The sequence below is a fragment of the Sturnira hondurensis genome, unplaced genomic scaffold (genome assembly GCF_014824575.4).
Source record: "Sturnira hondurensis isolate 20B ecotype Veracruz unplaced genomic scaffold, ASM1482457v3 Scaffold0009516, whole genome shotgun sequence".
Classification (NCBI taxonomy): Eukaryota; Metazoa; Chordata; class Mammalia; order Chiroptera; family Phyllostomidae; genus Sturnira; species Sturnira hondurensis.
In genome coordinates this window covers 2144054-2166726 of record NW_028082147.1, presented here as the reverse complement: position 1 = coordinate 2166726, position 22673 = coordinate 2144054, and the positions used below count along the sequence as shown (strand labels likewise).

The 22673-nt window shown below is 40.0% G+C and overlaps 1 protein-coding gene and 1 non-coding gene across 13 annotated transcripts in view; both read left to right on the top strand.

Moving 5' to 3' along the window:
- Positions 1-22673, top strand: part of PUM1 (pumilio RNA binding family member 1) — a 134252-nt gene that overhangs the window by 72544 nt on the left and 39035 nt on the right. For 8 of the 12 annotated variants that reach the window (XM_037057230.1, XM_037057223.1, XM_037057229.1 and 5 more), the window contains 4 exons: positions 6878-6971; positions 8288-8404; positions 15038-15189; positions 22151-22289. In XM_037057230.1, the coding sequence (XP_036913125.1) occupies positions 6878-6971; positions 8288-8404; positions 15038-15189; positions 22151-22289 (502 nt within the window). The remainder of the gene's footprint in view (positions 1-6877; positions 6972-8287; positions 8405-15037; positions 15190-22150; positions 22290-22673) is intronic. The other 4 variants (XM_037057231.1, XM_037057227.1, XM_037057226.1 and 1 more) reach the window with 2 other exon arrangements.
- Positions 22400-22477, top strand: LOC118994584 (small nucleolar RNA SNORD103/SNORD85). The gene has a single exon (XR_005068092.1). It is a non-coding gene; the product is annotated as a small nucleolar RNA SNORD103/SNORD85 (small nucleolar RNA).

The window sequence follows — 22673 nt, the reverse complement described above, 5'->3', positions numbered from 1 at the left end:
ATTACTTGTTCCACTTATTTTTTTTTAAGATTTTAAAAAATTTATTTATCTTTAGAGGGGAAAAGAAGGAGAAAGGGAGAGAAATATCAGTCTATAGTTGCTTCTTGTGCGTCCCCTGTTGGGAACTGGCCTGCAACCCAGGCATGTGCCCTGACTGGGAATGGAACCGCGATCATCCGGTTCACGGGCCCGTGCTCAATCCACTGAGCTACACCAGCCAGGGCTGTTTGTTGTTCTACTTATTTATGTATTTGGTGATTGATTCTTGTATGTGCTCTGACCAGGGGTTGAACCTCCAGCCTTGGCGTAACAGGATGACACTCTAACCAACTGAACTACCTGGCCAGGGCCTTTAAAAAAATTGATAAAGAGCTATATACCTATTATATTTCCATAAATATATTTTCAAAAATTATTCTAGGTTTCATTAAATTACAATCCTGGAAAGGAGAAACCAAAGCCAGGATAGAGTAATCACATTAATTGTTGATATTCTTTTTTTAAAAAAAATATTTTATTTATTTATCTCTAGAGAGGAAGGGAAGGAGAGAAGGAGAGAAACATCGATGTATGGTTGCCTTTTGTGAGTCCCCTGCTGGGAACTGGCCCGCAACCCAGGCATGTGCCCTGACTGGGAATTGAACCACGATCGTGTGGTTTGCAGGCCCACGCTCAATCCACTGAGCTAAACCAGCCAGGGCGATATTCTTTATTTAGAATTCAGTTAATCTGAAAATAGCCTAATATAGCATGTTTTACAAAATTGCATACTGATGCACTAAAACACTTACCTGTTAAGCATGAATTTTAACAGAGAAAAACACTCTTAAAGTCATAATTGAAATATGCTGTACTTATTTTTTCACAACCCTAGTCAGATGGGAGAGGGAATTGGCATGCATTGCTTTTAGAAGTGTGGTAGTGATTAAATGTCATTCTTATGAGGCCAACTGTGTGCCTAATTTTAATGTAGGAATTTAATATTCTTGGTTTGCTTTTCAATTTACAAGTGAGAGAATTACTCTGTTAGTGTTGTGTATAATCACTGTTAAAATGCTCATGTTAGCTGATAGTTTGGTTGATTGAAGCTTAACTTTATTGTTATTTGACTTTGTTGAAATTTTATGTGATTTTTTTCCCAAAAGATATACTAATTTACTTGGAAGAAGGATATGGTTTTCTCCCCCACTTTTATTTAGATGCCATTTATTGAGGAATGTAAAGAAGTTTCTTTTTAAAAAATTCAGCAGTATGGTTTGTATGTACCTGTTAAACCAGAAATCATTGTAATCACTAGTTGGTTATTTAACCTCGTTAAATGTTAAGCAGTTCAAATAACCTGGTCAAAAGTGGGTTTTAACCCAGAAGCTTTTAAAGCAAACTTCTACAAATTTTATGTTTTGAGGACAGGCCCCAATATATACTTTCATTAAAAACTTATGGTCCCACCATTGATGTAATACTGTATTTTGTCATGTATAATGTGCACTTCTTTGACCAAATTTTTGAGGGAAAAATGAGATGCACATTATATATGGGTAGTACCTGAATTACCTTGTATCTGTTCTTGTGTTTGGTAATTGTTACATAAAATTTCTTGTAACATGTTAGAAATAAATGCTCAAACTCCTTTATAATACAAAAAAAAAGTATCTAAAATAAATAAATAAATAGGTGAATTAAAACAAAAGATATTTTTCTGAAAGTTTGGACCAAAAACGTGGGTGCACACTATACGTGGGAATGCATTATACACAGTGAAAATACGGTACTTTTGGTGTTTCAAAGGGCTGTGCTTTATGAATCCTCGCAACAGCTCCATGGAATAGGGCAGCTGTTTTATTTTTACAGGTAAGAAAATTAAGACATCACGAAGCTGAAAGACTTAGGTCATATACTGTAAGTTATGTAAACATAGGTTTTGGTTTCTAGCTTCAGGCTGTTTCGTTTGGACCTGGTACTAGAAATGCAAAGCCTTCGATATGTGGAGTCCTCTCACCTTCAAGTTCAGCTGCATTCATAGCTTTTTTTCTGCTGGAGATACTGTAAAACGGTACTTAACAACGATAACAAAGAATGGTTTTCCCCCCGTGTTATCTTTGTGACCCGTGGAGAACAATCAGTGCTCATGACCTCAGTGAGATTTTTCACTTTAACATTGACTCTGAAGAGTCTTACCCTCTGTTTCCCCCATTCCTGGGCTTTCTTGTTGGGGGAGAAGCTGTAAGAGGTAATCACAGAAGCATTGTGTCTGTGTGGGGGTGCTCATCACACACACAAGACTATTGTATGCTCTTCACATGTGTTAATGTTAATATAACAACTATATGAGTAATTCATATCTTTATTGTCTCTATTAGAGGAGGAGAGCGAGGCTCAAAGAGATTAGCTTGCACAAAGTCACAGAGAAAGTTAGTGATGGAGCTGAGGTATGAATCTGGGCTTTCTGGCCCCAGACTCTGCTCTCATGCCTTACTCACTATGGATATAGCCTTAAACTGGTAAAAAAGCCAGGGCTGGCAGTGTGTATTATTGAGGGCAGGTGGCCTAGGAAGATAGTCTTTCACATTTGCCAACTTCATATGTAAATACTATTCCGTATTCTGAAAACTCAACAATTACTGATAACAACAGTAATACTAATAGCTGTATTTTATACGATGCCAGCTATATGTCAGTCACTATGTTGGATGTATGTGAGTGCTCAAATTTTCTTTTTCTGGAATAAAACCCCCCACAAAGGTCTCTTGGAAGGTCATCTAGTGGGTAGAGAAGAGAGTCAAACCAGCTTGCTTGTGTTGTTCCCAACTCTTGAAATAGCTGATGTAGTTTCCTCTGCATTTAGTCTTTTGAGCAATATATGAATTCTACCCAAATAAATTATAATCAATAGTGGCACATTTATCATTGTACCAGCCTTAAAATAAACATTTTCTCCAAATCTCACGGAATTGTGTTTCTCAGTTATGATTAGCATGCTTTGTGGAAATCATGAAAGTGTTTATAGAGTTCTGTGCTTTGCCCAGCAGATGGCATTTGGGTGAGTTTTTTCAGGATTCTTTGGAATCCATCACTTGCCAATTACCTAATTTTGTTTTGATTACCCTGTATTTCCAGTTAATATTAGGCAATTTACATAAAGAGAACACCAGAATTACTGTAATCTGTAATCAGATCCTCCTGCTGTAGATGCATAATTTACTTTTGTTAATTGTTTACTGCGAAATACACTAAAAAAATAACTCCTTCTCTGGTCAGTGTAATCATCTGAGATGGATTAACTCTCAAATATAGGATATATGGGAATTCTTGTAGGACCTGTGTTTTTTAAGTGAAAAGTAATGTTTCCTTACTCTCAAAGTATGGTAACATGGTGGTTAGAACCACTAATTCATTTTATGTGGAATTATTACTTTTTGGTATTCATACACTTTATGTGTATTAACAGATACAATGTGTGTGTGTGCATGCGCATGTGTGTGTATGAGTTACATGTAATGTTAAAACATATGAGTCAAGAAGTCATATGAAACGTCATTGGGGTATGGTTTTTGGTTATATTAAATCAAGAAAACTGCCCCAGCTGGGTAGTTCAGTGGATTGAGTGCCAGCCTGCAAATCAAAAGGCTGCTGGTTCTATTCCCAGTTAAGGCACATGCCTGGGTTGTGGAGCCAGGTCCCCAGTAAAGGGGAGTGTGAGAGGCAACTACACATTGATGTTTCCCACCCTCTCTTTCTCTCTCCTCTCCCTGCTGTCTAAAAAATAAATGCAACCTTTTTTAAAAAAGAGATATCCTCAAGATATATATTCTCTATGGATCATCTCTATTTCCCATGTCACAGTGTCTAGCTAATAATGTGCTCAAAAAATGTTTGCTGAGTGAATTGAATTATATTGTTTACAGCAGGGTGCAGGAAAGAGGTTAGCCATGAACAGTGTCTCAGATGGTAAATATTTCCAAAGGTTTAGGCTAGGAAAATTCCAGAGTCCCACTGAATAGACAGTAGATATTTAGTGGAACTATGAGGTATTTTTATAACCTTCAAAAAATTAAAAAAATCAACTTCCCAATTTTACTTGCCTTCTGCCTCCTGGCTGCCCCTCTTGGGTAGACTGCTTCCTGTTGGTAAGAGTTCTGTGCGACTGTCTTTCAGATAAAACAGAAATATGAAACCAACCTGGCAAAACCCCAAGATCACAGTGACCACATGGTCCTGACTGGCTCCATTCCTGGGAGTGCACAGTTGTTTTACTATGTTTGTTGATACACTCCAGTATTTATCCTGAAGACTCAGTATTTAATCAATGTCTATAAAGTGGGGTTATCTTTTTATCAGCATCATAAATGAAATATTTCTTCTTTAACCTTTGAAAAACAGCCGAAGTATTTTTGAAATCTCTGCATGGTCATTATTATTACTATATTTTTAGATCCTCACTAGAGGATATGCTCATAGATTTTAAGGAGGGTGGGGAGAGAGAGACATTAATGTGAGAGGGAAACATTGATCAGCTGTCATGGTAGTATATGCCCCAACTGGGGATCGAACCTGTAACCTTTTTTTCTTTTTAGATGTTGCCTCATTGCTTTACTTTAGAAGCCATTTTAAAAAAAAAGATTTTGCCCTGGCTGGTGTAGCTCAATATATTGAGCACGGGCCTGTGAAGCAAAGGGTTACCAGTTCGATTCCCAGATTCCCAGAGTTCCAGATTCCCAGTCAGGGCACATGCCTGGGTTGTAGGCTAGGTCCCCAGTAGGGGACATATGAGAAGCAACCAAACACTGATGTTTCTCTCCCTGTCTTTCTCCTTCCCTTCCCCTCTCTCTAAGAATAAATAAAATATTTAAACAAAAAAAGATTTTATTTATTTATTTTTAGAGAGAGGGGAGGGGAGGGAGAAAGAAAAGGAGAAAAACAATGATCTATTGCCTCTTGCATGGGCCCCACCTGGAGACCAGGCCTGCAACCCAGGCATGTGCCCTGACCCCCTGTTGAACTGTCGACCTCATGCTTTGCAGGATGACACCCAACCAAATGAGCCACAAAACTGTCAGGACTAACCTGCAGCCTTTTGGTGTACAAGGTGACTGTCCTACCAGCTGAGCACCTGGCCATGGCTCTACATGGTTATTTTTGACATTCATATTGTAAAAGCAAAGACCAACTTTTACTCTGGGATTTAGAAAGATAAATATAGAGAAAGAGAGGTAAGAGGGGAAGTTGGTGAGTATGTTCAAAAATTCACCTTTGTTTTTATTTAAAATCGGGGTCCTCATATATTTGAGGCATAGAAGATAGCCAAATCATAGGATCAGGTCTTTCCATTGAAAGTTAAATTGGTGGAATGTCATTGTCTCCTAATGTCTGAAATAATTGGATCTCTTTATGAGAACATGTACAATTCATGCTCCATGGGGTCTCTTATATATCATCCAGTGATGTCTGCTGAGCTGTTGAAAAGCACCTTAATAAAAAGCAGGTAGAGCGAACGTGCTTTCTAGGGAGGTCCCTTCAGTAAGTGCTCTCACTCTGATTCCAGCAAACAAAGATGTCTTCAGAATGGCTGCATAAGGAGGCTTGTCAGGCCACTGAATCAGGTCACTGGCATCCCCTGTCTTTGTACCAGTACTATTCATGCTGCAGTGTGTGAATATTTGATTTATTGTTATATCCCTAGTTCCTTGCACAGTGCCTAGTAGGTTGTTTCATAAATATTTGTTGAATGAGTGAGTAAATGATTGACTTTATATTAAGACTCTTTGAATTCCTTTCCTTTTTGTGGGAACTAAGAAGTGTGCTAGGTCACGGGTCATAATCCACGTTTTGTTAGTAGTAGCTGTTCCTACGTATAAAGAATAGGTGTCCTGGAAATTCAGGAGCCCCCAAAAGTGGGGCAGTTGTCTGGTTTACTTATTACAATAAGCCATTAGTTGACGAAGGTATCCAGTATCAGTTCCCTGGGGAAGAGGCAGCCAGAGGACAAAATAAATACTTTTCATTTTGCTTTCCAAAACATGAGTGGGTGAGGCTTAACTCAGAGTTTGGGGGGGGGTCTGAAAAGAACTGGGGGGAGATGACAGCACTGGGGGCGGCATGGGAGTCAGGTCACAGTGCCCCTGTCTCATTTTTGCATGCCCAGCTCGGGCGGTGCCTCAGACCCGTTGAACAAGCAGTAGGGCACTTGTATGCATGCGTGTGGTTCAGGGACGTACGATCTGTAACGTCGTCAGCATGTGGGAACTGGGCACATCAAATTGAGGTGAAGAAGGAGGAAACAGAGAAGTAGGAAGTATTGGATACCATGGAAAAGGAGGAGAGCATCAGAACATTTTTGTTTAAAGTATCATGCCTTACTGGGGCTTATAGGAATTTTTATTCAGAGAGATTTTTAAATGATTCATGAAATAGTTCTCTAACGTCACCTTGTCTTTTTCTGACTTCAGCTGTTCCAAAGACCTAACGCGCNAGAGTTTGGGGGGGGGGTCTGAAAAGAACTGGGGGGAGATGACAGCACTGGGGGCGGCGTGGGAGTCAGGTCACAGTGCCCCTGTCTCATTTTTGCATGCCCAGCTCGGGCGGCGCCTCAGACCCGTTGAACAAGCAGTAGGGCACTTGTATGCATGCGTGTGGTTCAGGGACGTATGATCTGTAACGTCGTCAGCATGTGGGAACTGGGCACATCAAATTGAGGTGAAGAAGGAGGAAACAGAGAAGTAGGAAGTATTGGATACCATGGGAAAGGAGGAGAGCATCAGAACATTTTTGTTTAAAGTATCATGCCTTACTGGGGCTTATAGGAATTTTTATTCAGAGAGATTTTTAAATGATTCATGAAATAGTTCTCTAACGTCACCTTGTCTTTTTCTGACTTCAGCTGTTCCAAAGACCTAACGCGCTTGCTGTCCAGCAGTTGACAGCTGCCCAGCAGCAGCAGTACGCGCTGGCAGCTGCCCACCAGCCGCACATCGGTAAGTCCTTAAGCCTGCCACGCCTTCTTTCTCAGTGTGGCCACCATTTTAGGGTCCTGGGTTTCAGACAAATCCCTCCGAGTGAATGGCTCCATCCTCTCGTCCAGTTGTCTCTGGCTGCATTCTTTATTTTTGGAACACCTTCCAGAACTCAGCTAATGGGATTTCTTAATATCTAGCTATTACTGCTCTACCTCGGCTCTTTTAGGATTTAAAGGGTTTACTGTTGTGGTGACTAGCATCAACTCTGTTGGTAAGATTAGATAAAATCTACTCAGTAACGATAGTTTTGTCCATATAGGGGTTGTGTAGACTGTGAGTAGTATCAGCCTCTCTTATTAAGCAGGTGGTACTTACAAATCCATTTTCCTAGGGGCATTTATTTTAAAAGCAGTCCATATAATTACTTGTTTTTAAAGTAGTTTTGCCCTTTTTCTGTAGCAATAGATTTGCTGTGCATATTTTTGTCTTAACTGCCTAGATCAGGGGCGTCAAACTCATTTTCCCTGGGGGGCCACATCAACCTCATGCCTTCGAAGGAGAGAATATAATTTCAGCTCTTTAACAATTAAGGGGCAGGTACATTTACACAGTCCTACAATTACATTCAGCTCTTTGAAGGCAACTGTGAGGCTGATGTGGCCCCCAGGGAAAATGAGTTTGACACCCCTGGCCTGGATGATCCCCACCCACAACCTATTTAAGGTCTCTGAAACTAAGTGCTGTATTACCAGAGGAGTAGAAGTTTTGTTTTTTGTTTTTTGTTTTTCCTGATGTGTTAAAATGCCATGACTGAATAGAAAGGAGGTTGCCGGTCATGGATCGTGGCGTGCTGTGGGGGGAAAGACAGGCTCCCAGCCCAGATGGGTGAAGGCCGGGCGTAGAGGCCTTTGTCTGGGTTTGGGATTTTACAGTTGTAATAGTTTTCTTTAGAAATACTCATACATTTTCTTTCAGAAAAACTTGTTTGGAAAATTGTTATAAATGGAAATAAGTCCTTCCCTTCATCCTACTATAGTGTCTTTTTAATTCCTTGTTTTAGCTTATTATAATATTCTCTTTTACAAATTGTGCTGAATTCAAATCTGCAAGCAGTTTTAGTTGTAATTTTCTATCAAAGGTAAAAAAATAGACAAAAGATGAATGTCACCATAATTTTAGTATATGGATTATTTATTTAAAATTTTTTTTCTTTAGTTTCAACCTATCCTATCTTCTTTTTTTTCTCTTTTTTTCCAACAGCCTGGAATGAATAGTCAAACTAAGTAGTTATTTGGTAGGGCTGTAGTTTTAGTCAAGTTTGTTTTTACTGACAGGTGTGTTTTCAGCAGGTTTAGCTCCTGCGGCATTTGTCCCCAATCCATACATCATCAGTGCTGCTCCCCCAGGGACGGACCCCTACACAGCCGGATTGGCTGCAGCGGCGACGCTAGGTGAGACATTCTGCTGCATGCTGGTTTTTTCTCGCCTGCTCAGTGTCGTGTGTATGGGGCCTGTGTTCTTTGTACTCTTCCACAAATCTGTGTCTCCACTGGGGATTTTTCCTGACTTCCGGTGCCATCTACCTGCCAGCTGCGTATTTCTGCTCAGCTGTAATTTTTAGACTTGCATATACCTAAAGGCAAACAAAAGGTGAATAAATCAGCCACCTCTTGTGCAGGTGTTTGTGATCCATGAAGCCACCACCACCATTTGCTCATACAAATTTTGGGAATTTCTCCACTTTCTCATGTCTTTTTACTATGTCTAGTCTATCAAAGTTCAGGTCCTTATATGCTTTACCTAGACCTTTGCAGTTGTTCTCCTCCATATTCCAAATTTCCTTACATCTTCTCCCTCTGCCTCTAAAAATTGTTCACAAAAGCTGTCTGAAGCACAAACCTTATCCCTTTGCTCTTCTGCTTAAACCCTTCGTTGCTTTCTGTCTTATGTACCCTAATGTTGTGTACAGTGGTTATCAAATATGGCTGATCATTGTAACCTACTTGGGTGGTGGTGGTGGTGGTTGGTTCTTTGGAATCCATATTATTAATGAGGTGCCATGACATTCTGAGGGATTAGCAAGGATCGGGGCCCATTATGTATAGAGATCTCTCCATGGCCAGTACATTGATGTCTTGACATGCGCACCACTTTATCCTGCCCTCACCAAGTCGGGCTAGAATTAGCTCACAACATACATTCTAGCAGTGCTACACTGATTTTAGCTTATCGTAAATACTATGGCGGGTTAGGTCTCTGTGTCTTTGGACACTGGTTTCCCAAGTAAACTTTTCCTATTCTGTACCTGGAAGCTCCTTAGCAGCTGGCATTGCCACCTCTAAAAGGCCTTCCTCTGCTAACCCTTTCCTAATTTTTTCTCTCTTACTTACTATTGTTTTGCATATATTTGCTTGTGGGCGTATACATGGGAGTCAGGCCCCCGCCCCGCACTTAACTCTTTCAAAGGCAGGCGCTTTGGTTATTTTACTCGGGCACAGTTGCCGCTGTCATAGCGGGGTCATAAATGTATGTATGGTAAATTGGATTCAGCATTTGGACAAACGAAATATCTTCCAAAGTATTCTTTGGGAGCATATCCAAGTCATATTATTAATCATGACTAAATATTATTTTATGATTTCACTTATTGTAGAGCATGTGATTTGCCATTATGAACTCAAATGCAGTATAGAAGTTCACATTATTTTATTTAGAGTTGTTCACATATTAGAATGGGATGTAGTGGAAATGTGTAGTGTAGTTAGTTCCCCTGCTCACCCTCCACCTTTGCAGAAGAAATAGAAAGCTAATCCTAAAGAATGATCTTTGCAAACTGCCATTAATATTTACTGAACCCTTAATAACTATTTGCCAGACCTTATGCTGAGTACTTTTGTGAGTTGCTACATGATAATTCTATAGGTTAGGAATGGGGCTCAGAGAGCTGTCTTGTTTGAGATCACATAATTTAAATGTAGAGTTGGGAGTTTGAACCAGCTCCTACTCAAAGCTCAAGCATGCACTTCACTATACTGTTGTGTTGGTCAAAAAAGTCTGTTGAGTGTGTTCTGTAAAATAAAAGACACAGTTTTCATTTTCACCCGTAACTTTATTGATTTGGATATTTTGAGTATGTCTGCTATCCCCCTATTGACTTCTGTTGGTACAGGCCAGGGGTGCTGCTAAACATCTTCCAGTGTACAAAACAGCCTCACAGCCAGGAATTACTTGGCCAGAATGTCAGTAGTACCAAGAAACTTCTCAAACCATTTCTTTCACATTTAGTCAGTTATAGCACCTTCTCCATACACTGCACAAACCTTTTTTTGTTTCAGTTGTGTTTTTATCTTTCTGGAAATAACAAAGCATAATACTTCAAAACTGTGGCATATCTTCTTCATCTTCAATATTAAAATCGCTGCACGAAAATTCACCAGTTTTGATAAGTTTTTTTTAATGCACACAGATATGACAGCTTTCATAATACAATCTAGCAAAATTGTTTCAAATGTTAAAGACAACTAAGCACTACTAGAGCCAGAGTCTAAAGGAACTTTTTGGCAAACCTAAAATATATCTGTTACCTTAAATTATCTTTTCTGTACTTTCTTTCCTCTACTACCTTACTGTATGGTATTTGAAACAGAAATTGTCTAAGTTCTCCCTGACATGCTATTCTCCAGATCACAGTTTGGTGATAAGAACCTTGCTTTTTGTGCTCATTAGCTGAACCAGACTGAGAATGACTTAAGTGCTTTCATACAGAGCTGGACTGTTAAATACCCAAACTGTGAAACTGCGTAGTCTTATGGAGTGTTAATCATGCAGGAGTTGGAACAGGCACCCTGATGAGTCAGTCTCCAGTAATGATGTACCTGGGGTATTTGCCTAAACTCAGTCATGGGCCACAAGAACAGGGAACATAGGAGGAATGTCAGTTAGAGAAAACATAGGGGATAGTTTAAATGCTTATGGTAACAACAGTCTGTGCCCAATAGCAATTTGCTTTGTTGGCTTTTGGGGGAGGCCTTGGGAATATCATTGCAGTTGCAACCTAACCTTTCAAGGTAGGTGTGGCAGTACTCTGACACCTGTTACACCCATTTTGCATGTGAGGAGACTGAGGCACAGGTAGGGTCTTTGTAGTGTTTCTTCTTTCATTCTTTTCTTCAAGTGCCCAAAACCACTTTTCTTTATACACCAGATGCGTTTGGGAGCCAGTCACACTCTTTATCTTGGAGATATGGCTTTCGATGAAAATGTTTTAACCCATTTGTTTTTTATAATAACTCAACTATAACGTAGCTTTTGTAGGCAGATGTGGTGTTTCACAGTGGGGCACCATTATAAACAGTGCTTCTTGTTCTTGGCTAAGCCTACCAGTACGGAAAATGCCGAATTAGAAATATCGGGGCAACATAATTTGACTTGCTTGTGTTTTAGAAGTTTAACATGAAACAGAAAACATGTACCAATTTATTGTGCCTGTTAATGAAGTATGTATTACTCTAGGGTCAATGTCAGAATAGCTGTCTTTGAAACAGCTCTTTGGAACTCTATTGTAAGGTGTGGTTATTAATCAAGTTGTAAATATTTTAAACTCTGTTCTTTAAGAAAGTTCTAATTGGGGGTGTGTTTCAGCAGGTTTGAGGAGCTGGCTTTGAGTCTTTGTTTTTGTTGGCAAACAGGCAGCCTTGATATTTCTTGCTACCTGCTTCAGAAAATTCTGCAGTTTAGCCCTGGCTGGTGTGGCTCAGTGGATTGAGTGCTGGCTTGTGAACCAAAGGGTTGTCGGTTCCATTCCCAGTTTAGGGCACATGGGTTGCCAGTCTGGGTTGCCAGTCCTTAGTAGATGGCATGCAAGGGGCAACCACACATTGATATTTCTCTCCCTCCCTTCTCCTCTCTAAAAATAAATATTTTAAAAAAAGAAAATTCAGTGGTTTAGATTTTTCCCACATTCAGGTTGTTGCCTGCATAGCTCGCTTAGAAAACAAGAGCAGTCTATTACCTACTCTGGTAAAGACTGTGGCGGCAGCTGTTGTGAGAGAAGGTGAACTGATCGTTTAGTTTAAAGCAGAAAGGCTAGTTGTGTTTAAGATACTGAGCAGGTCTGTACAAAGTTAACGTGTTTTATATATATATAAAACTTACTCCCCTCCTACCTGCACATTCCCCCCGCCTTTTAGTTCATGTCCATGGGTCATACATGTAAGTTCTTTGGCTTCTACATTTCCTATACTATTCTTACTCTCCCTGTTTCTATTTTCTACGTACCATCTATGCTTAATCTCTGTACCTCCACCCCCCCACCCCCTTTGATAGCCATCCATGTGATCTCCATTTCTGTGTTTCTGTTCCTGTTCTAGTTATTTGCTTAGTTTGCTTTTGTTTTTGTTTTAGGTGTGGTTGTTAATGATTGTGAGTTTGCCATCATTTTATTGTTTGTATTTTTTATCTTTTTTTCTTAGATAAATCCCTTTAACATTTCATATAATAAGGGCTTGGTGATGATGAACTCCTTGAACCTGACCTTATCTGAGAAGCACTTTATCTGCCCTAAATGAAAGCTTTGCTGGATAGAGCAATCTTGGATGTAGGTCCTTGCCTTTCATAACTTGGAATACTTCTTTCTATCCCCTTCTTGCCTGTAAGGTCTCTTTTGAGAAATCAGCTGACAGTCTTACAGGAACTCCTTTGTAGGTAACTGTCTCCTTTTCTCTTGCTGCTTCTAGGATTCTCTCCTTCATTTTAATCTTGGCTATGTAATTATGATGTGCCTTGGTGTGTTCCTTCTTGGGTCCACCTTCTTTGGGACTCTCTGAGCTTCCTGGACTTCCTGGAAGTCTATTTCCTTTGCCAGACTGGGGAAGTTCTCCTTTATTGTTTGTTCAAATAAGTTTTCCACTTGTTGCTCTTCCTCTTCCCTTCTGGTGGCCCTATAATGTGGTTGTTGGAACGTTTAAAGATGTCCTGGAGGTTCCTAAGCCTCTCCTCATTTTTTGAATTCTTGTTTCTTCCTTCTTTTCTGTTTGGTTGTTTCTTTCTTCCTTCTGGTCCACTCCCTTGATGTGAGTTCCAGTTTCCTTCCCATCACTATTGGTTCCCTGTACATTTTCCTTTGTTTCACTTAGTGTAGCCTTCATTTTTTTCATCTAATTTGCGACCAAATTCAACCAGTTCTGTGAGCATCCTGATCACCAGTGCTTTGAACTGATGATCTAAAAAATCTAAACCACTGAATTTTCTTTTTTTAAAATACTTATTTTTAGAGAGGAGAAGGGAGGGAGAGAAATATCAGTGTGTGGTTGCCCCTTGCATCTGATAGGTTGGCTATCTCTTCATCGCTTAGTTGCACTTTTTCTAAAGTTTTGATCTGTTCTTTCATTTGGGCCATTTTTTTGGTTTCATTGTCGCCCCTGTTACGTAGTGAGGGGCGGAGCCTTAGGCTGGGCTGGGGAACCCACATTGCTGGCGTATGACTGTATGTGTGGGAGGGGTCCGAGTGGGAACAATGGCGCTTACTCTGCTCTCTGCAGGATTTCACTCACTTCCCCTGCTACTCACAAGGAAACTAGGCCCTTCTGGTGCTGATTCCCATGTGGGTGGGTTTGTGTACGTTCTAGGACCCTGTGGGTCTCCTGTGAGGCTGGGGTTTCTCCTGCTGCTGTCTCAACCTGCACAGGTGTTTTCACTCAATGGTTTGAGGCTTTATCTCCCGAGCTGGGGCCCTCTCCCCAGTTCTTTCTCCTGGTTTATTTGCGTACGAAGTGGAACTGCCCCATCCGCAATCCGCCGCCTAGCCCATCCTTCTGCTCCTGCCTTGCCAGCCAGCTGCAGTCTTCTGCTCCCCGCTCCCCAGTCCGCCGCCTCACTGGGTCCTCCAGCCACCACTTTGCTGCGAGTCCTCTCTGCCCAGCTGCCTGTCTCCCCCTCCTGCTGGTCTGAATGGATGTGTCTTCTTTAACTCCTTGGTCGTCAGGCTTCCATACAGTTTGGTTTTCTGTCAGTTTTGGTTGTTTCTTGTTTTTAAATTATTGTCGTCCTTCTTTTGGTTGTGTGAGGAGGCACAGTGTGTCTACCTACACCTCCATCTTGGCCAGAAGTCTTATTTTTTGTTTTTATTTGTTTTCAACTTTGACGTAAATTTAAAATTTTATATATCAGTGTCTTACTGTAGTTGTGTTGAGTGCCTTTTGTGACATTTGAAAAATAGAAATAGGAAAATTAAGCTAAGCCTCTTAGAATCTGAGCAGTGGAGGTTCAGTGGAGTATCTGTCTGGGTTTGTTCTCAGAAGACTGGTGGGTTTTCATGCTTCTGGACTTAATGAAGCACCAGGATCTCTACTCATATTCATCATCTGTGCCATCCTTACCAGTGAAAGCAGGGTACAACTTAAGTTTTGGTTCTTTTCCATCACTTTATGCATACAAATTCCACATTCATTTTTTTTCTAACAACAAACTCTTTTTGTATCTTTCCTATATTCTTTCTTTCTTGGGGAAAAGCATGCCTTTGCCTTATTCCTGACCAAGGCTAATTCCTCCATGTAGTCTTTTTTTTTTTTTTTTTTTTTACTTTTAGAGAGAGGAGGAGGGAGTGAGGGAAACAGTAGTATGTAAGAGATACGTAATCGTTGTTGCCTTTCGTGCGCTCCCTAACTGGGGACCTGACCCACAACCCAGGCGTGTGCCCTCATTGGGAAACAAACTGGTTACCTTTCAGGTCCCAGGCCAGTACTCAATCCACTGAGCCACACCAGCCAGGGCTCCATGTATTCTTAAACCCACCCCTTCCTGTTTCTATCAATAAGACTCCATTTTGATGTACCCAGTGTTTCCTCCTCTGTTAGCTTCTTCCTCTAGGGCTGGAATACATTACTGACTGCAGAAGACTTTGGTGTGGGGATCATGTATACTATTTTTTATTTAAGAAAAGGAATTAATGATTAGCTAGAATGAATCAATGTGTTTTTAAATTAGTATTTTACAGTAAGACCTGCTGAGTCAGATGCAGGCTTTGGAAACCCGGAAATGAGACTTACTGATCCAAACTCTCCTTCCCTTTCTCCTGCTGTTTTTAGGCCCGGCTGTGGTCCCTCACCAGTACTATGGAGTCACTCCCTGGGGAGTCTACCCTGCCAGTCTGTTTCAGCAGCAAGCTGCTGCAGCCGCTGCAGCCACAAATTCTGCTAATCAGCAGACCACCCCCCAGGCTCAGCAAGGGCAGCAGCAGGTAAATGTTAACGAAATTTACTCCGTGTAAGTGTGAATTTTATTTATATGAATTGAAAGGAAATGTTGGTCCAAATAGAGCAACACTGAGAATGGGTGAGTTCCGTCTCGTGTTTGTATCTGAGTTGAGACTCACACTTAGCTATGCTTATTAATGCCACTTATGAATCAGGTTCTTGGTCACTGTAACTAGTTGAAATAATGTTACAATTTACATGTGAGAAAATTGCTTAGAGAATTGTCCAGTTTAAGGGTACATGATTAGCAAGTGGCCAAGTTAGTACTATACTGATAGTAAGTTTTCTTTTGGCAATATTGCAGTGAATTGCTAAGCATCATTCTCAGATCGCTTCTGTCTCTCTTAAAAGTAGTTTGCTATCAGAGGGGAGGTACTGGTTCTTAAGACTGCTAACTTGTAACATCTACTGGGTTGGATATAGATCTTAAACCTGTTATGTCTGTTTTAATTTATTGTATTAAGAACTTTTAAACTGAGTTGGGAAAGAATAATAAAATGCAAAACTGAGTATGTTTTATATTATTTTACTTTTCTTCACCTGAGGACATGCTTAGAGGAGCAGGAAGGGGGAAAGAGTGAGAAACACTGATTGGTTGCCTCTTACAAGGTCCCTGTTGGGAGGGAATATGCAACCCAGGCATGTGCTCTGACTGGGAATTGAACCTGGGACCTTTTGGTTTACAGGATGACACTGTACCCAACTGAGCCAAATTGACCAGGGCTGTCTTTTGATTTCAAATAGGCCATTTTCTACTGTTTACTAGAATAACACCTATTGCTGAATATTGTGAATTGGAAAACTTAAAAACAAATTATTTTTTTAACGGAAGAAGAAACCAATATTAATGCTTGGTATCTGTCATTTTAGCATTACTTAATTAATTTTTTATAAGATTGGGAATATTCTGTTCTCATGGTTTTGCATCCTGCTTTTACAGTTTTCCATGTTATTAACATTTACTGGTTACATTTAAATTCATCAAGCCTTGGCTGGTGTAGCTCAGTGGATTGAGCGCGGGCCTGCGAACCACATGATCATGGTTCCATTCCCAGTCAGGGCACATGCCTGGGTTGCAGGTCAGTTCCCAGCAGGGGACTCACGAGAGGCAACCATACATTGATATTTCTCTCCTTCTCTCCTTCCTTTCCCCTCTAAAGATAAATAAATAAAATCTTTTAAAAAAATTCATCAAAGAATATCCCATACTTACTTTTGACCAATCCATTGTTATTTGATATTTAACTTAGCAATATTTTGATGTTGTAAATAACACCAATAAATATCCTTTGCACAAGTCCTTTGCAGATTATTAACCATGGACTAAACTCCTAGAAGTGGGTTTTTTTTCTAAGCAAATTAAATGGATGTTTAGCCTTTTGATATGTATTGTCAAATTAAAGCTGTCTTTTGAGGTGAAACATCATGCTCATATATATTTATATGACATAATCCAAATAAAAGTCCTTTGCTTTTTGTCATTCTCAAAGAGGGATATGTTTAATTTTTTTAGATTTCACAAAATTATAGGAAAAATACGGATTTTGAAATTCCAGCTAGTTTATCTTGGGCCAGTGTTTCTGTAGTAAGATAAATTTTAGGAAGCTAATATCTGATATTCTTTGCAGTAGATAAAATTGTACTACTAGGTATGTAAGGGAATTTGGCAGAGAATTGTTGACAGAAAGGGTGATTCCTAATAATTAATTTCTTCATGGCTACTCTTTGTAGATCATTTGTATTTATTTGTGTGATGATCTTTGTGTTTAAAGGCTGCCAAATTCTTGTGGATTTGAAAGACTGAAGTAATTGCAGTGTTTTAAAATTAGCTCCAATAGAGTAAGCAACAAAGATAGTAATAAGTACTTCTTATTCAAAACTATCTCTTTAAAGTGCACTACATACAATGTTTTTACTTACTTTGACTCTATAGGTTGTATGACTGTCCATCATAAAATTGAAGAAATGGAATGTGTGTGCCTAGGATCACACAAATACTAAGTTGTTAGGATTTAAACACAAGTCTGTAATTTCCCAGTTTGTGCCATTCTCTGAACATACTGTGTTGTTTGGATTTATGCCAGACTGCGATCTGGTCATTGTTCTGGCCCTGACTGGTTGCAGCTAGGGCAAGGGGCATGGCTTCTGAATGTAGATTCCTTTGCTATAAAATGGGCATGAGGATCATTTGCATTTCAGAGTTTTCTGTCATCTACAATTATAGATCCTATTATGAAAAAGACACAAGCATTAATTTTTAATAGAGCAGCAGCCACATTTTAGTCCCAGTGTTTTTTTTTGTTTTGTTTTGTTTTTTTTAGTCCCAGTGTTATTTTTGCCAGTTTTTGTTTCATTTGTTTTAAAAAAATATGATTTTTCTTGGTGAACTCAGTTGTCGTAGTCATTGAAATGAGAGGCTCTTTTTAAAACTTTGCTTTCGGCTTTTCTGGGCTGCATGTTTTACCAGGAAGCACTCGTGTTCTAGGCACACTGTTCTAGTTCCAAATCTAGTTGCTAGAACTCAGCACAGTCAGTTCAAGGCCATCCATTCCACTTAGTTCTAATTTCTTTTTAAATTCATTGTGAAGGTTGCTTTGACATCCGATCAAAGTTTTTTTCTTTTCTATTTTAAACTATTTGTTTTAAAAAAAAAGAAAAGAAAAATCATGGGTATTGGAATACAAGCACAGGTAGCATTTTGCTAGAAAAGAGTTTAGAGTGGTTTCTGAACTTTCAAAATTAGGGGACATGGTAGATATTGATTCTGCTGAGCATGGTGATCTATAGAAGGATGAATAATTATTAATTAAAATATCCTGTGGAATATCTGGTTGCTTATTAAGTATTGTTAAATTTCAAACACTGTTTAAATCAGTCCCTTTGAAATTTCAATTTAACAGCTTTTGTATCATGAAAATAGGTAGTAAACTAACTCATTAGATAGTGTTTTACAGGTAGGTTTTTTTTTTTTAAATATATTTTATTGATTATACCATTACAGTTGTTCTATTCACCCCCTTCATTCCCCTCCACCCACACACGCCCTCCCCCACTATTCTCCCCCCTTAGTTTATAACCACGTGTCTCAAGTTCTTTAGATTCTATATTTCCCCCACTATTCTCGCCCTCCCCCTATCTATTTTCTACCTACCATCTATGCTATTTTCTGTGCCTTCTCCCCCCTTCTCCTCCTCCCACTCCCCTGTTGCTAACCCTCCATGTGGTCTTCATTTCTATGGTTCCACTCCTGATCTAGCTGTCCTCTTGGTTTGCTTTTGTTTTAGGTGTGGTTGTTAATAACTGTGAGTTTGCTGTCCTTTCACTGTTAACATTTTTCATCTTCTCTTTCTTATATAAGTCCCTTTAGCATTTCATATAATAAGGGCTTGGTGATGATGAACTCCTTGAACTTGACCTTATCTGAGAAGCACTTTATCTGTCCTTCCATTCTAAATGAAAGTTTTGCTGGATAAAGCAATCTTGGCTGTAGATCTTTGGATTTCATGACTTGGAATACTTCTTTCCAGCCCCTTCTTGCCTGTAAGGTCTCTTTTGAGAAATCCGCTGACAGTCTGATGGGTACTCCTTTGTAGGTGACTGTCCCCTTATCCCTTGCTGCTTCTAGGATTCTCTCCTTCATTTTAGTCTTGGCTAATGTAATTATGATGTGCCTAGGTGTGTTCCTTCTTGGGTCCAACTTCTTTGGCACTCTCTGAGCTTCCTGGATCTCCTGGAAGTCTGTGTCCTTTGCCAGACTGGGGAAGTTCTCCTTTATTATTTGTTCAAATAAGTTTTCCACTCATGGCTGTTTCTTTCCCCCTTCTGGTACCCCTATAATTTGGATGTTGGAACATTTAAAGATGTCCTGGAGGTTCCTAAGCCTCTCCTCATTTTTTTGAATTCTCATTTCTTCATTCCTTTCTGGTTGGATTTTTTGTTCTTCCTTCTGGTCCATTCCATTGAGTTGAGTCCCAGTTTCCTTTCCATTGCTATTGGTTTCCTGGACATCTCCCTTCATTTCAATTAGTTTAGCCATCATATGTTCCTCTAATTTGTGACTGTACTCTACCAATTCTGTGAGCATCCTGATAAATAGTGTCTTAAATTGGGCTTCTGAGAGGCTGTCAATCTGTTGGTCGATTAGAGTTATTGGCTCTGGGACTTTGAGTTCTTCTTGCACCATCTTTTGGGCTGTTCGCGCCTGTTCCGTAGCAGGATCGGAGCCCTAGGTTTTCACCAGAGCAGGGCAACTCAGTCGCTGGGTTGTGACGTTGTACGTGGGGGCGGGGTCAAAGAGGGACAATGGCTTCCCTCCACTGCCTGCTGCCGCGACCCCCACCAGCACCGCAGCCACCACCGTCACCAGGCCCACGCGCCTCACTGCACTGTACTCGAGTGTGCCACCGCTGTCAGCCCTCCACCACTGGGTTCGCCCCCTGGGATCTGCGTGGTCCGTCTCACTGCGCGAGAATGTGCGACCTTGGTCAGTCTGCCCCGCACCCTGACTAGTTCTGGGCTGCCTGCGCTCCTAGGTCTGTCCTGCCCGACCCAGCTCCGCTGCTGGCTCCACCTCTCTTACCATCCTCGTTGAACGGTTCGTAGCTGTCGGACTTCGTATATTTCTGTTTTCTGGTCTCTGGGTGTGTCTTAGTTCTCCAAAACTTTTGTTGTATCCAAACTTGGTTGTGGGAGAAGGCACAGTGTTTCCACCTATGCCTCCATCTTGGCGGAAGTCTACAAGTAGGTTTTTCAGACATTTTTAAATGATTTTATTAGATACTAAAATACTGTGAAATTTTATATATGTTTTAATAAAACCCAGACTTGTTACCAATTGATGATAATTAAAATATATGAATATTGGCAGCTGACTTAAGAACTTTGATTTATCATCCAAGCACTGCATCGATTGCTAGAGAGTGTACCATACTGAAACCCATTACTCCTCATTAAAATAGGCTTCAGTAGTCAGGACCACCTTTTTCTTTTTCTTTCTTTCTTTTTTTTTAAAGATTTTTATTTATTTATTTATCTTTAGAGGGAAGGAGAGAAGGAGAGAAACAACAATGTATGGTTGCCTGTCATGAGTCCCGTGCTGGGAACTGGCCTGCAACCTAGGCATGTGCCCTGACTGGGAATCGAATCTCGATCGTGTGGTTTTCAGGCCCGCGCTCAATCCACTGAGCTACACCAGCCAGGGCAGGACCACCTTTTTCTTCACGCAGCTTGTCCACTCTTTTGGACCCTGACCTTTCGTACAGCTCCTAGCCAAACATATGTCTAGCTTATTATGTCCAATGAAAACGGTGCTTGCATTGATGTTTTCCAGTTCTCCAGTGGTTTTGAACTATTAGCATTTGCTGTTTCTCTTTACATTCTGTTTACTTTTCCCAAAGTGAGGCTTCTCGGTTATTGGTTAAGCATCTTCTAAGTCTTGGCCCTAACCTTGCCTAATATTTTTATAATAGTTAGCTGTTGGTTACTGGTTAGCTCCTGTGTACTAGGTATGTTCCTTGCAGGCATTAATTATGTTTTCAACACATCTGCAAGATAAGCCGTTACTCTTATTATATTTATAGATGAGGAACTAAGAAACTAGGTAAATTAAATGTCATCACATCTTTTCTTGCCATTGTAGACAGTATAGTTCAACTTATGCTCCTTCAATTGATATATGCTCATAAATATTTCATTGATTCTTAGTGGTGTCTCTCTTGCATTTTTTTTACCAAATGGTACCAAGGATAATCTGTACCCAGGCTCTTGACCACATGTCTGACTGATAAAAATAGCAGAGTGATAATGAAAATGATCTAATAAGTACTTTGCCTTTGAAAACATTGCAAAGTATATTTGTTTATAAACTTCGGTAATTTTAGCTTTGATCTGTGGGTTTTGGATTTTCACTTGCTATAGTATATATATTCTTCAGAGTATTCAGAATAAGAATGATTACTAGGATCTTGATCTGTTTCATTAATAAAAAAGGAAATCCTTTATTATAGTTGCAGAACTGGTGTTCTGTACCAAAACGTCAGTGATACTCATCTCCGTTTAGAGAGCTGTGTGTTTGTGGGATTTATGAGAGGAGAAATAGAAGTAGTCAGGTCAGAAGCCTCCTAAATTCAATCTGGTGAGCTCATTTGGGCTTTGATGAATGGGAATAGTGTTGGAGGGTAGAGAATATGTTCTCATATTCCATAAAGAAAATATATCAATAGCTTCCTTTGTGTGTGTGGTTTTTGTCACCAATATTTTAACTTAATTTTGAGGGTAAATTACTCATTTTATCTAAATCCTCTACCCCCCCAACTCCATCATACTCTTTCTTCGTGACTTACCTTTTTGTCAGAGCCAGTGGCATTTTATTATAGAGTTACTGTTTATTGTCTGTCTTATTTACAGAATAAAAGCGCCAAGATGGCAGGGCTTTGTTTTTCTCATTCTTTGCATTATTCCTAGTACCTGCCAGATGGTAGGCATTAAAAGCATTTGATTAATGAATGAATCATCACTTTTATATGCTTTTGGCTGCTTTATAAAGGTAATATGTTTAAACTGAGAATGGCAGAATGAATTTCATTATGTGAAATGTTACTTGAATTTTTATTCTAACAGCCCTGACATATGATAGATGCCAGTATATGTAAAAATGTTTTTACAACCACCAGTTCTGTGGCTCGACACAGACAAGAGGGACGGGTTGGGGGGCTAGTAGAAGGTTAAGAGGATTAAATAGGTGGTGATGGAAGATTTGGCTTTGGGTGGTGAGTACACAATGCAATATAAGATGATATATCATAGAATTGTACACTTGAACCTATATAATTTTATTAACCAATGTCACTTCAATGAATTTAATTTTTTAAAAAGTCAACCCAATTTAAGCATGTGGTGGATTACAACTAAGGAGAAGAAAGTAGTTGATTTATTTCTGTCTTGCAGGTTCTCCGTGGAGGAGCCAGCCAGCGTCCTTTGACCCCCAATCAGAATCAGCAGGGACAGCAAACAGATCCACTAGTGGCAGCTGCAGCAGTGAATTCTGCCCTTGCTTTTGGGCAAGGACTGGCCGCAGGCATGCCAGGTGAGGCTGCACTGTTGTTCCTGTACTTTCCGAAGAAAAGTTGGCTCATTGTGAGAGATTCGGGGAATGCGCAGTGCTTTTAGCTGGCGTAGGCCTCTCACGATTTGGGGACTGGCAGGGATGACGTATACTTGCCCTCACTTAGACCACAGTTCGCTGATGAGAGCACCTAACTGTTCTGAGCCAGTCTTAATGTGAGGGAGATACGCACATCTCCACTCATTGCTTCTGGTAGGCTGCTTTCGGTGGTGAGGATCTATTTTTCTCCTTCAGGATTAGGGATAGATTAGTCCAAGGCTTTAGTCTCTACACTGATGTTTTTAAATAGCATTATTAGGAAGAAATTCCTGGTATTTCTTGATAGCATATTCCTTATATTTCTAG